This window comes from Diorhabda carinulata, chromosome X, assembly GCF_026250575.1.
Source record: "Diorhabda carinulata isolate Delta chromosome X, icDioCari1.1, whole genome shotgun sequence".
Taxonomy (NCBI): Eukaryota; Metazoa; Arthropoda; class Insecta; order Coleoptera; family Chrysomelidae; genus Diorhabda; species Diorhabda carinulata.
The window spans coordinates 57,875,144-57,891,002 of record NC_079472.1 but is presented as its reverse complement, the minus strand read 5'-3'; the positions used below and the strand labels follow the sequence as shown (position 1 = coordinate 57,891,002).

The following is a 15,859-nucleotide window of genomic DNA, read 5'->3' as shown; positions in this document are numbered from 1 at the left end:
GGATATAAAAATTCATTTAAATATATAACTGGCAACAGCGCGATATCATCGATAGAATTCAGAGTCGGCCTTAGGCGTTGAGGCAGGTGTCCCCTAAGGTCAGTCGTGTTCAATGACCAATAACTAGTGGAAATAAAGTGAGTACTCACGTAAAAGTTGGACGCTTGAAATCGCGCCTGTAAACATTTCATGACTGCATCTTCGGTAAGCGGTCCATGAAGATGAATTAGATCCTCGAGGTTGGACGAAGACCCTGTAGTGGGCGCTTGCGGTCGTTGTTGCTGTGTTACGGTACCCTATGCATATGTAAATAGGTTGTAATTTCTCACTAAATCAAAATTATGACAAGTTTGAGCAAAATTTAACTGATAAATTTTGAGCATGTTTACATAATTCACACTTTCATTATTAGAGAGAGAGAGGAAGATGCTTTATTGTCAAAAATCGTTACAACTTGTACACAAAAGCTTGTAAAAACTGAAAAATCAAACTTAAAAATAACTAAATAAAGATACGAATAAAATGAATCAGTATACAGTATGCCCGGAATGAAATATTATTAGAATTTTCGTTTACAGAGTAGAAGTCACTTTCCAGTAAATATGCCCTCAAATTATTGCGGAATGCGGAACACGATAATATCGATTTTATTTCAATTGGCAAGTGATTACGTATCTAATTGCATTGTAAACTATTGAGCCCTTAACTAATTCTGATCGTGGAGTAGGTAGGTAAAAATCGTGGACTACCTTCCTAAGTGGATATCCGTGAAACGATCTTTCGGAGAAGCGTGTTTACGAATTAGGCAAAGATAAATAAGAAAAAAAGTCAGAATTTTTAATCTTTTAAAGAAATCCCTGCTGTGAGACCCGCTGTTTATTCCGAGTAAATATCTAACAGCTCTCTTTTGTAGTTTGAACATTCGCTCAAATTGAGTCGTACCGTACGTAGAAACGTTGAGACACAGAAAGGTGATTAGGTCACCAGATGTGGTCTAATGGACATATTTTAACACTGATGTCTAGATAGGCGATGTCGTTTATAAACAGAAGAAACAAAATAGGGCCTAATATTGAGCCTTGAGGGACTCCACATTCTATTGGTTTACAAGATAACATCGTTGCATCAATCCTTACAAGCTGACTTATTTAGGTATGACTTGAACCATGCGAGAGGTGTTCCTCTGAAACCTTAGTACTGCAATTTGTTAATTAAAATATTATGAGAGTCACTTTTGTTTTATTATCCACTAACAAGTTCAAAAAGGAATTATTTTGTATTAGACCTTTCACTTAAGATCCCCCTACTCCTTTAATTTTTCACCGCAACTCTCCAATTGGAGGAAAAAAAGTCTCACAAATTTTTGGTTCTGATGCTTATATTATACACATGGATGCAAATGACTCCCAATCGAAATGGAATTTTATGTAAGGCATCGAAAAATTACAAAAATATCAAAATGTTTTTACAGATTAGTAAATAATCTAGCCATTTTCCAATTCGACAAATTCTTCAATATTTTCTCATTTCGTTGGCAACTATGATTCTTATTCTTCCACTGGTTTTTCCCTAATCTATTTTTTAGGTTAGGAATGAAGAAAATTATCATAATACTTATATCTTACCAATGGGGCAGGTACATTAAGCGCAGATCTCGGCGGAACCACAGGTTGGGGAGTTGCAGCAACAGGTACTAGAGGAACAGATCCACCTCCACCTTTTAGGGTGGTCGATTGTCCTCCTTGGACATGAAGGCGATTTCTTAGCGTTACAAGTTCAGTGCTTAGACTTCGAAGGCGCTGCTGAAGATGAACAGCCTCATTCGAGGATGATGCATCTGAAAATCAAATAAACATTAAACAACAATAATTGATGTTTCGGGACTTGATGCCAAAAAATTCAGGAGTGATAATAATGCTGTGACTTTCACTTACGACCCCTCGTTTCTGAATTAGAAATCAGAACTTAATATTTAAGTACATCCTCTAAATTGAACATTCGAACAATTTTTAAAGGATGATCACGTATGTCCATGTAGTGTTTTTGATGTTTTGACTCGTGCCCAATGGTTAACAATCCGTAATTTCTACAGGGACAACCTGTACAATCTAATGATGTCAAAAAGTAATTTTCAATCGATTTTTTAATAAAAAGTTACTCTTTGTTTAACTCGATCAAATTTAAGGTTTAGCAGATATGTGGATTTTTAGATCGTTGTACATGCCAAGGAAACTATTCGCCATAAAGAGACATTTTGAAAAAATTATTATAAATTGTAATTATTCATTGAAACCACAATCGATTATTTCTAATTAAACTGAATACTGTGGAATATCGTATTACTTACATAAGGAAAAGAATGAAATGTAGAGAAATTTGGTTAGTTAACCTACAAATATGTTCTCCAAGAATGTTTGATTGTGTTACGATGGTTGCTTTTGTCTAACAACATAAAAATAAAAACGTTCGGTGGAGTATGCTACATAATATTACACCACAAAGGCCAAGATTTGAGTACGGTCCAGTTGCTGCTGATGTTAAATATAATGAAAATTGTTACAAAGTCTTCCTAAAATCGACCACTGAGGGTAAAGTTGACTTTTAAGTAACTTCAACACAAACAAATCTAAAATCAATTTAATTCCTTAACCTATAGATATCTATGTATTCAAGATCGTAGAACTCATTTTCGCGATATAGAATACACATTTATTATTGAATTAGTAAAACAGGTATAAACAAGCAATCATATTTTGCTCTTCGAGTAAAAATAAAACTGATATTATTGTTGTTTCCTCTCCGCAACTGAAAATAAGAAATGATTTGACCGAGTACATTTCTTGTACTTCTCTATTTATTCTATTCCATTGAAATTGTGAATAAATCCATAAGGTGATTTAAGTAAATTATCGGTTATAAAACCAGTTTTGAATGGAGTATACTATGAAATGAAATTGAGTCTTTCGACTATTTTTGTTGTTGGTAATATTGATTGAAAGCAACACTTACTCCAACGCATTAAGGTGAAATCGTAGGCTTAACTATATTATTGTTCTAGATCGTGTAGGTATATTTATATATCGTTATGTAAAATGGTGACAGTCAAGATAATTTCCCAGTTATAAGCATAATCGTTTGGAAAGTATACAGAAATTAACGGAAGTAAACAAGCAAATCAAGTGAAAACGCAAACAGCGTTTGGATGACGAAGTATTCTCAAAATAATATTAACGATCATTTCATTTAACTTAATTTCGTTAATGACCTCCAGAAAATGAATCCATTACGTCAGTCATATCAAAGATACGGCCCGCGGGCCGCTTCCAGCTCCTGGGCGGTATCAATAATGCCCGTGATCGCAATGTGTCACAGAAAAAAGAATCATGTTTTTTAGAGCTTTTAGACTTCATTCGATTCCTCTATGGATGTTTTAAATACTTGTACTCTCAATTCTACGAATTTTTATAAGTAATTTCAAAGGCAGCGCGTGTCTAGACAAGCGAAGGAAAGAAACGGTATCGCCTTCTTTTAGCAGCAAATGGAAATATCCTATTATTTTTGTCGAGAACGATAGAACCTTTGCGCTTCGAGTCTAGACTAGAACCTTCTTTAACCATATAAAACGAGTGCATCGGCGCAACGTGAGTCAGTTGACTCGAGTAATCGAAGCGATACGGCTGAAGAAGGAGTTTAATTGTACTGAAAAGTAGTGATTGTGCAGATATTGTGCAGTTGATTGTGTCGTACGCGTGTGATATCCTTTAATTTTGTATCGAGTTCCATAATTGTTACGATTTTTAAATTTATTGACATTCCTTACTTTCCAATAAAATTATTGAATTAAGGAAATTAACATTTAAAAGGTAGTTGAAAGAGAAAAAAAAGTGTATTTTCAATGTCATGATTTATATATTAAACCAGTTTAAATTCATAAAAACATTGCAAACATACGCAAATTATAAATAACTTTGTATTAAATGGATCTTAATTAAAACTAACTAATTCAGTGTCAAGATGAAAAACGAGAAATTGTATAAATTAGTTTCACGCAATTTCATGCCTCTAACAGCATTGAATTAAATAGACATACATAAATTTTTGATGAGAAGCTGCAGATCTTGATAGTGAATGACCTCGAATTTATTTTCAAATAAAATCAACTGCATATCATTGATGCATTATAGAAAATATATATATAATCAGTTGTACATTCCAATAGGAATAGTAACTGTCCAATCAATAGCTCTTCAATTCATTTCTGGTAGGGGGTTCTTCCTAAGCAGCAGTAAAAAAATAAGTGAGCGCGCACGAGTTTGGTAGATTATCTCGTCTCGCTTTCTATGACTCGCATCCGAAAAACCGACGTGAAGCGAATCGTATTCACATTTTCGTGTCGTATAATGAAAAGTTTAGAGTGGCCATAATACCTATATATAATCGGTTGTACATTCCTTTAGGAGTAGTAAGAGATTAATCAAGTTTTCTTTGACTTATTTCTTCTGGGGTAGTCAATCCCCATTCCAACCATTTTTTTTAAGTTTCTTGCGTGTTTTGGCTATATTCCACCACCATTTGCGGACTCCCATTTTCTTCCAGATAATTTGTTATTTGACTTTAAAGTTCTTCTTCATCAGCTTTTGTTAGATTCATAGTTCCTCGTCCATAGTAACTTATGATATGCTCGATAGCCTGCTTGGACCCTTGAGTAATTTCCTCTCCTCGTTCATTATGTTTGTTAATTATTATTGCCAGGTATTTTAAATTGTTAACTTAATTAACTTAGTTAACTAATTCTTATGATTAGCGCCACCATTTAGTTCTTTACTTTTACTGGCATATTTAGTAGAGTGCGTAGAGCACGTTTTTGGGTTTCCTTTTTTGAATACGCATTATACGGCTCCACTATTCCATCCGTCTGGCATTTGTTTTTCTATACTATCTCTATTAACTGGTGTAGTCAATTCAGTAATTCATTTGCCCCGTATTTTATCTCATTGAAGAAATCATCTGGACCTATTGTTTGAAAGGATTGATACAACGATGTCTTCCCGCAAGCCAATAGAATGTGGAGTGCCCCAAGGCTCAATACTAGGCCCTATTTTGTTTCTTATTTTTATTAACGACATCGCCTATCTAGACATCAGTTGTAAAATATGTCCATGGGACCATTTCTGACCTAATCACCCTTTAATCATGGTGCGATTCTAATTTTCTGTATCTCAACGTTTCTAAAACTAAAGTTTTATCATATAAAAATGGATTGCAAACCTTTTTTATTAAATAACACCACCATTAAATCCGTTAAATCTGTAAAATTCTTAGGGCTTATTGTGGACAATTTCTTGAAATGGAACTTACATATTGCCGCCTTATCTAAAGAATTAATTTCCTCCTGTTTTGCGCTGTGATCAGTTTCCAAAGAAATGAACTTATCAACCTCGTTAACAGTTTATTATGCCCTTCTTGAAAAAAATTTCTGACTCTTCCTTCCTTATTCATCTTTGAATCAGTTTGCCCAATTCGTAACCATGCTTCTCCAATTTCAGAACGCGTAGCACGATCTTTATCTACCTACGCCCCGTTCAGAATTAGTTGAGGGCTCAATACTTTACAATGTAAAAAAGTGCAGAATCATTTGCCAATTGAAAACGAATCTTTTGTATTTAAAATTTTTCAAGCTTTTGTCTACATATTGTAACAATGTTTTGACAATAAAGCATTTCTCTCGGTGTTTATCTATTTATATTAGATTATGTTGTGAAACAGAAATTTTATGTACGAAATTAATTCAACTTCCTGACATATCGCAAGATAAATACAATGCAACTTTCCTGTTTTTGTTGTAATATTTCGAATATTTTCCATGTCGAAAATTGATGTAACCGAATTTGGGAAAATTCTACCGGTACTCATATTGACAATCTATAGATTGTTGTGAATATTCACTTGGAAAAACGAGTTATTCAAGTTGTAAGCAGTTGATTAACTGTGATAAATTTAAATCAAATCGACGTGTTACTGTTAATTTGCAGCAATAATCGAACAATAACCATTCTGCAATCGACAGCACGTGGTTATCGTGTAGAAATATCGCATAATGATTGGTGAAAAAATTAAAGAACATTCTAAGTATTTCTAAAATGGAAGCAGTATCGTATCGAGCTCGAATTGTCAGTATTTATCTTTATAACATTTGTTTGAAATTAATACATTATTCCTAAACGTGTTTATCCAAATTTATTGTGACAAAACATGTTTATCTGGTGTCTGTTTTAGCTGACGATTACGTCCTGGACCGCGTCAAATCGGTTTTATATAATTAAAGACAGTTTTTAGAATAAATTTGGAAATTAAAAATTCGTTTGCCATTTTATAATGTCGATATTTGATTATTAATTGTATTATCGTATCGGTTTATGGTTAGAATGTTTTCCATGTAACAACTGTCACTTTTGCTTATTTACAAGATAGATATTTCTCCTAAAAAGCCTGTTTAAATAATAACTTTTGATGAATACTTATATAAGATTGTTATAAATAGTTAATAGTGAGAAAATCTAGTGCTTCATATAACTATGAAACATTCCAATGATTTGGATCATTGTATCACAAAGGAATAGATAAATGTGGTTGCAAACGCAGAAAAACTGCATGAATTGATAAAATTTTTCCAAGAAATAACGATCTTCTGGATTATGATGTTAAAGTGAATACATCAACTATATCGAGAAGCCATAGAACCAAGGAAAAAACAATTTCCTATAAAGGAAATGGTGACATGTACTTGGCATGGGTCAAAAATGTCTATCAATGTTGTTAGCAGAAGTTAAGGTGAACCTTTGTGACTAGATCGTATCCAACAGACTGACAAACACCACTATAAACAGATGTTTCGTGCTTTTTTTTTAAATTTAACTTTGCCTCTTGTCACAATACGAAATTGGCCTGACTTTTATCCGGAAATATAAAATAAAACTGCTTGATTGGCCCTGTAATTCACCAGATCTGAACCCAATTCATAACTCAACGAGTAGCTAAGATGTATTGCACTAAATGGGAAAAGATTTTGAAAAGTGTGATTTCACGATGATGAAGTCAAGAATATGTTCGCTAAATTAGTTGAATCAATACCAAGATGTGTTGTTGAGATCATTTTTGCTCGAGAGGGACATAATTTATATTAATATTTACATTATTTAATCAGACTATAGTAAATTATGAATGAAAACTGAGGTTTTGGAGAAAAATGAGTTTTTTCATTTCTTCCAATTATATCGAACAATCAAGATGTCTAAATATTAGTAAAAACAGATAATCTGGCGAGAATAACGAAAGCTATAAAGAACTTAGAAGAAACAATCTTTAAGATCGAACAGGAAACTGGTGAATGGGGTCTAGAACTAAATGAAGAGATGACAAAGTATATGGAATTGAAAAGAAAACAGAATTCGGTTAACAATTTAAAATAATCGGGAATAACAGTTAACAACCAAAATGAGCGAAGAGAGGAAATAATATCTCAAAAGATCCAGGCAGGCTACCGAGCTTACCATTAATTCCAGCCTCTTATGTTATGCAAAAAAATCAGTAGACGTATCGAAATAATAATCTGCAAACAGCGATAAGATCAACAGTAACCTATTGATAAGAAACGATGAATCAAACGAAAGCTGATGAAGACTTAACAACTTCGAAAGAAAACTGATGAGAAGGATATATAACGAAAGATGAAATTAGAGAAATCTTAAGTGAAGAGACTATTACTAGATTTATACGGTGGTGAGGACACATAAAACAAAATAGTGGAGTTGAAAAAAATAATAGAATGGAATCCCTTAGGAAACTGAATCAAAGGAACAGCAAAAAGCAAATGGGAAAGTCGAGTAAATAATCTGAAGAGTCCGCGGATCTTGAAGTAAGGTTAAATTGAGAAAAATAACGAAAGCCAAATCATGTTAGAAACCACTTAAAATGAGTCAAGCAGTTATTATTCCTATCAGAGTGTACAACCGCTTATATTATATAAGTATTATGGCCACTCCAAACTTTTCACGAGGCTACATAAGGAAATACGAATATGATCCGCTTCACCGCGGTTTTTCGGTATGAATCATTTGGAATTCAAAAAATCCTTAACACAAGGATAAAAATAAAGTTTATGCCTCATAGGATCTGATAAGTGAAGGATTAAAAATAGGCACTACTTCTTGTGGAGAACAACCTATCAACTTCTTTGTTTTCTCTTTCTTCTTTAATTTCGAGATATAAACTCAAGGCATATAAAGTAGCTAATGCAGTCAGTTGAATCACGTCCAGTTGTGTGCCAATTTTCTAGACAATTCATTCAAAGTTGTGACCAATTTTTTTACTTTGAATCTAATGAAAAGGGCTCTATCCAATTGATTCCAATAAAAAGTCTTCCTTCCAAACTACAATATAATCATATATTTTTATACCCAAAAGTGTCGAATTTTAAATTTTAATTTTAAATTTTAAAGAAGCACAGACAAAAGTAAAAAAAGAAAAACGAGACATGGGAAAAGACCTGCACTCAAATTAACACCTACCTAGGAGGCAGCAGAAACACAGAAAGTTGGAAAACCTTAAAATCTCTTCGAGAAGATAGATCAAATAATCTTATATCGCCAATAACATTAGAAAAATGGGATGAGTACTTCTCTAAATTGTTTACAGAAACAAGACCAGAGTTCAAAAATCAAAGACAGTACAATATAAACATCATCACATCTCCGCTTAGAATTACAATTAAAGAAGTAAAAGAAGTTTGTCAGTCACTAAAAAATCGAAAATCTCCAGGCCCGGGTCAAATAGCACCAGAGTTAATTAAAAATGGCACTGAAAAACTTTTTTCTCATCTGCAAATGCTTTTCCAGAAGTGTATAAATGGTGAAACGCTACCCCAAGAGTGGAAAACATCTTATATGACTACCGTATATAAAAAAGGGGGCAGAGAAAATTGCGACAACTACCGGGGACTTACAGTGCTGTGTACAATATCCAGAATTTATGGAAAAATCATAAAAAATAAAATCGAACAGGAATATTGCAACATGGAGGCAGAAGAACAGGCAGGCTTCAGAGCGGGGAGGTCGACTATTGATCATTTATTTACGATTTCGCAAATAATTGATAAGAAAACCGCCAAAAATCAAGAGCTCCACCTTTTATATGTTGACCTTAAAAAAGCATATGACAGCGTACCGCTGGGATGCCTTGGAAAGAACAAATATAAATGCGGCCCTAATAAAAGCAGTACAAAAGCTTTATGAAAACAGTAAATCACAAGTAAAAATAGGAAACAAGGTCTCAAAAGGATTCTCCATCAATAAGGGGTTAAAACAAGGATGCTGTCTGTCGCCCACACTCTTCAAGATATACCTGGAACACGCACTAGCACACTGGAAAAGGAAATGTAAGAACATGGGCATTCCACTAATCGATTCCACACTATATACCCTGTGTTTTGCAGATGACCAAATAATCTTGGCACAGGACTACGAAGACTTAGAATATATGACAAGAAAGCTAGTAGATGAATACAGGAAATGGGGTCTAGAAGTAAATTTTAGTAAAACGGAATATATGTGTATTGGAGGAGAACAACAAAATTTAATACTTGAAGAAACACAACAAAAAATAAGTCATTGTACAAAATACAAATACCTAGGCATGATCATCACTAATGATGGAAGATTAGATGAAGCAATAACACAAACAAATAACCAAGGAAGACAAGCAATAAGACAACTAAATAGTGTATTGTGGGACAAACAAATATCCAAGGAAAACAAACATCGAATATACAATAGCATAATAAAAAGTATAACAACATATAGTAGCGAAGTCTGGCCTCTAAAAGAAAAAACAGTCAAAATGCTTGAAGCCACAGAAATGGATTATTGGAGACGCGCGGCAGGAATATCAAGACTGGAAAAAATAAGAAACGACAGAATCAGGGAGATCATGAAAGTGCAACATACGATTACGGAGGACATTAGGGTGAATCAGTTAAGATGGTACGGACATGTCCAAAGAATGCCTTAAGACCGCATACCCAAACAAATTTTAAATTGGGCACCACAAGGAAGAAGAAAGAGAGGAAGACCAAGATTAAGCCGGAGAGAAGGTATCGAGAAGGATATTCGAGAGAGAGGATTGGAAGAAGATCTTTGGGAAGATCGAGAAAAATGGAAACTGGGAATCGGAAGACGGCGTTTTAACCCGATTAATATATATATATAAGTGTCGAATTTTCATACTAACGTTTTGTCTAGTTTCTGAAATTTATATTTATTTGACTATATTCATCATTGTCATTGTGTATCATGCCACAACTATCCAATTGTACATCAACTTTTTGCTTTTATTGCCACAAGCTTAGTTTTAGTAGGTTATATTTCTTATTCTTCTCTGATTTCTATATTTCTCACTTTATTTTTTCTATTATCTCCTCATGTTTTTCTTCAGCTCGTATTTTGTATTTTTGCATAAATATGAGACATCAGGATTAAAATTTTTAAAATAAAACTGATCGATTGTGTTTCATACTCTATATACTCTAAGATTAATTTGTGATGAAAATAACACTAGATAATGAACTGAAAGAATTCAAATATTATATTGATTCCCAATGAGAATTTGGTTCGCCCAAATACATTCAGAAGAGACCTCCTACATCACCAATATTACATTTCAGTGACTGAAAATATTCCCGAATAGGTTTTTGGACGATTTAAAAGATTTTTGACTTAATGACTCAACGTACGATTAGGCACATGACGTATAAATGGAGAGAAGTAAGACTAGTACTGTTATGTTAATTATTGTTTTTTTTTGCTTTAGTTTCTGTAAGAGATAATAATTATTTCTGACCCTCCCTATAACTTTAATCTGGTTCCTGTAGCTCATTTTGTATAACGAACAATTGATCCACCCAAGCCTCCGGCGTTTATTTTTAAAACGACGGTTCTGAAGCATCGCTTTCATCTCTCGTTCTGATTGAGTTCTTCTTCGAGTTGTTTGAACGTATTTCTTAGAAAATGTGAATCGATACTTGCCATTCGGGTTGTATCTCGGCTAGTCGATCAAAGTGGGACATTCCTAATCGGTAAATGTATAGGAAACTTTAACTGTTTCCATTAATAAGAAGTGCGACCCCAAAATAAAAAGTATTAATTGTAGTAATTCATGTTTTGATTGTTGAAATTCTTTTTCAAATAACCCTAAATTATCAGATCGCTTTTGTTTCATTGTATCTATTTTCTTTAATTACTGCTGTTAATGTTTTGGTGTTGAATAGAGATCTGAATTTGGAATTAGTTAAGTCTGTGGTGGGTTGAATAGCCAATTTTGAGCAGCAAAAGGATTTCCTAATCTTGTCAAATCGAAAGAAATGTATTATAAAATTTTAAAGACAACAAACATAAACCTACCAGTTGTGAAGCCTCACGGGGCCTAGTTGCTGAGATATAGGATGTTCAAAATTCAAAATCAAAAATTTGCCACAAATCAAGAACATCTTCAAATTTTTTTTAACTTTGGTTACCAATATCGTTAATAAAGTAATATATTGACATCAACAAACTTTGGGAAAGTTTAACCAGTGGCGCGCTCTCAGGGTTAGTTATCAATTTTATCCTGCTATTTTTTACGCCACTGGAGCAAATTCTTTTTTTAGTTTTTTTGAAATTGCCTGATTATTTTCAGTTAAAAAACTAATAACCTTTTATGGAGCTAATATGAACGGTGTTTTAGAAATTTGCATCCAAACAAAAGTCTGAAAGCACGTAAGTAATTACAAATTAATCAATTATTCATTTAATTTCGAATAATGATTAAGCGTAATTAGTTCAAAACAAATAAAAATTATTCATAATCTCAAGTGTTCGAATTGTTGGCGGCTTACTTCAATACACTTCTTAAACCGTTTTGTCATTGAAAAACGTGTCTTTGAGAATAAATCTGAATGCCATTGAATGATTTCTGCCGCATCTTGAATTCTTGTTCAGATTCGATGATTGTTTCGTTTACTAAAGACTTCATATAGCCCCATATAAAAAATCTATAAGATTTAAGGAGGCCGACAATTGGATCTACCCCGACCAATCCATTCACGCTTATTATTATAATGCTTATACGCATTATTTTGCTCCAGTGGTGTGAAAAATAGGGGGATAAAAGTGATTCGTATCCCTATATCAAAATGAATCATTTATTGAGATCTCTCTGTGGTAGAGCGTTGTCATCTTGAAACAAAGTGTAAAAATCATATCTCTCTTTATTATAAAATATTTTTCAACACAGTAACACTATTTAACTGCCTGTAATTCCAAGGATTGAGTTCAGGGTCCTTAAAAAATGTCAAAACTGATAAAAATTACCTGTAACAGGTTCCGCTTACATGGCAGGTAGTTTCGGTGATATAAAAAGACCAAATGTTTGTGTGGAAAGAGAATATCAATATGTGTAGTGATCCCACAAGAAGTGGTATATATATATAGTTTACATTGTAAAGTATTTATCTGAAAGAATTGTTGACCAAGGTTTTCTTTTAGTCTGAACAAAAGATATGCTATTATATATTCGAAGGCATTTTTAGGTACCATTATTTTTTGAAAAATGATTTATATACATTGGGGTTTAAAAAAAATGATTTTTGATGAGAACTATTTATCATACATTGAAAAAGGTTATAAATGTGAAAATTTACTGTTCATGCTATTATGGCCCAATGTTTTTAGCGACTGACTCACAATGTATATAGTACACACCAACTGGGAAAAATATTATGACTGGATAAAGTGTCATTTAATGCGAACTTTATCATATTTTACAGGTGTATCTAAACAAGTCAAATATTTGAAAAAAAAAAATTTTTTTATATGAAGATTTATAATTTATTCAATGAGTTTTTCGTCTATTTTAACATAAAAAAATGGGCATAAGTCAGGCAACGTTAGCATGGAAAATGCATCCTACCATAGTCGCCAAAGAATAAGGTTCCAGCAATAGGGTTTCTTCTTCTTCTTTTTCTTCCTCTTTCAATGGGACCAGTTCCTATTCAATCCTGTACATTTGGCCCTCTTTCTGGATCTTCCTGGGAAGCTTAACTCCTGCTTTCATACCACCTCTTTGGTGGTCTGCCTACAGGTCTGCGTGTGTTCGGTCTCTGAGTTTTAGCCCACTTTGCCCATCTGTCTTGTGGCATTCTTTCCATGTGATCCCTCCAGAATCTTTTTCGTGCCCTGACCCATCTCACCACATCCTGTACGCCCAATTCTTCTCTTATGTCTCAAACAAGTTTTATAAATTCTGGTCTTGTTCTGTGAGCTAATCGCTTTGTTTCTCCACACTGTATCTCTCATACAGCCGCCGACTTTGTCTGTCAGGTTTCTTTCACTAAGTATATTCACTCCCAGGTAATTGAATCTTGATACCTGTTGTATTATTCCCCTATCGACTACCTATTTGCATATAATAGGATTTTTTGATATTACCATTGATTGTGTCTTGTTGACCGAGATACTCATATTAAATTTTTCGGCAGAAATTTTCATTTTATGTAGTAGACGTTGTAAGTCGTCTTCATTTTCTGCTACGGCGATACCATCGTCTGTATAAAACAATACCTTTAGGGAGCGGTAACCCATTATATATCCTGCATTGACTTTGTTGACAATAGGGTTTGTTTATTTGAAACCCTCTTTTGGACTAACAGCAAGTGACTTATGCAAGAAAAATTTCGTTCCTCAGAGGATTCGAACTTCCGATCTCCATGTTGAAAGGAAATTAAGCACTTCGATAACCTTACTAACTACACTTTGACAAATACAGGAATGAATTTGAATTACTAGAGTATGGTAGTAGGGATTAGTACGGTCTCTCAAGCAGGTATACTAGACTACTATTGTACTACTAGGTACTACTTTCATTGCTTTTACTCGATCCCGAGATGGCATATATATTTTATACTGTGGCACAGACTTTAGTACTCTGATTATTTACTGTACTAATTTACCAAGCGCATATTACCCACTTTGTCATTTTAACTCTCGTTCGTTTGTCGACATTCACTCCTGTATTTGACAAACTGTACAGCCTTTTGGCTCGATACAAGTTTCGGGCGCTAGATGTGAGAGAAATACGGAACAAAGCGTTAACACCAATCAAAAATCTCCACTATTTAACGTTACTTAGTGCCATTTTTTTTTCCTAAAAGTAACTGTTTGATCTAAAATTAACTCTAAAATATCTGACTACAAACAGAAACTATTATTTGGAATCTACAGAGGAGACAAAAGAACAGTGACCGAGTAAAAAGTCATCCGCCAATTGTCAGATGTCAAAGTTATCTTTCGAATGATAAGTCAAAAGTCATTTGGAGTGAATTTTTTATCGACTCATATACAACGTTATTTATATCAAGTTTTAAGATTTGCTGCGTTTGGATGACTCATGACTGTTCGGTATAGTTTGGCAATTTAACTTATTTCGATATCACTGCTCGATTCACGTTCGATTATATAAATATTTCATCATTTTTTACTCCGAATAAGATTTATGTTGACTTGGGTCTATTATTATATACGTACATAATGTGAAACATCCTATACCTGATGAAGATTCGAACCTCAGTTCTCCATGTTGGAAATTAAGCACTTCGACGAGATGTAGATATATAAGCAGCGAAGCAATTATTCGGAGAAAGTATCAATTGCATAATATGGTTTCAATAACAAAAAAAAAAACACGATTTTATAGCATTTGAAACTAAAAACTGAAAAATAAGTAGATAAATATAGGACGCTTTGTTTCATATTTCTCCTCCATCGAGTCCCCGACGCTTTTTTGACAATAATAGTATTTTTAATGTATTATTGTTTTAAGCTTAATTTAAGAAAAAATATTTTTAACTTTTTAGTTTCATGTGCTTTCGAAGCGTGTTTTATTTTTGTTTCTATTTATACAATCAATAAGGGCATGAGTAATGATTGTTGATTTTTAAAAAATATTGTCATTGTTCTAATCAGCAGCTTTCTTGTGACGAAATTGATTTTGTTCGGATCAATTTCACATAATATCCCGGGGAAAGTAATTCATTGAACTCATTAGCGACAACACTTTTACTTCAATACATTATTGAGTTTCACAATTAGTATCGATAGAATACCATCTTGTGCATTAGCAGTGCACTCAGTCTAGTTGTTAAAGCGAGCTTTGAATCACTCAACTCATGTTATGGACAAGGTACACATTATCAGAAAATTAATGCAAAATTTGATTTAGGCTTGTTATTGAACAACCTGTTATTAATTTAATAAATGGTTGGACAAGAAATATTTAAATCGTAAATTATCATGAATAACATAGATCGAAAACATTAATATTCATAATTACTTCTACAAAATTTTAAGAATAAAACAGTTACTTATAACCTGCAGATACGTGACATAATTTTACGTTGAAAATTTATATCGAAATGCTGATCCTACAATACAATAAAGTTTTTACCAATAGGTAGAACTAATCTCATATGATTATACATGATGTTTCATAAGTACAAGACACTTTTAACGGTTGAAAACCTAATTTTCACGAATACCCGTAAATTAAGTTTTGAATTATTTATCAAAATTGAATCACTGTTTTCAAACGTCCATTTTTTTTTCAATTTTCAAGATTTGTAGTCTAAATATCAGAATACATCGATTTTTGTTAAAAAAGAGATTTTATTACGAATGTAAATGAGTGAAATCAGCATTTTAATTTCGGAATAATATCTAAGGCTTTAAAAAAACATGACCGCATTTTTGATGTTAATGAAATAACTGACATAATT

General features: G+C 33.1%; 1 protein-coding gene across 2 annotated transcripts in view; it reads right to left on the bottom strand.

Moving 5' to 3' along the window:
- The window catches only part of LOC130902501 (unconventional myosin-Ia), an 80,622-nt gene that overhangs the window by 11,296 nt on the left and 53,467 nt on the right, over positions 1 to 15,859 (bottom strand). For both annotated transcript variants that reach the window (XM_057814694.1, XM_057814695.1), the window contains 2 exons: positions 1,626 to 1,837; positions 150 to 296 (listed from right to left, as the gene is read on the bottom strand). In XM_057814694.1, the coding sequence (XP_057670677.1) occupies positions 150 to 296; positions 1,626 to 1,837 (359 nt within the window). The remainder of the gene's footprint in view (positions 1 to 149; positions 297 to 1,625; positions 1,838 to 15,859) is intronic.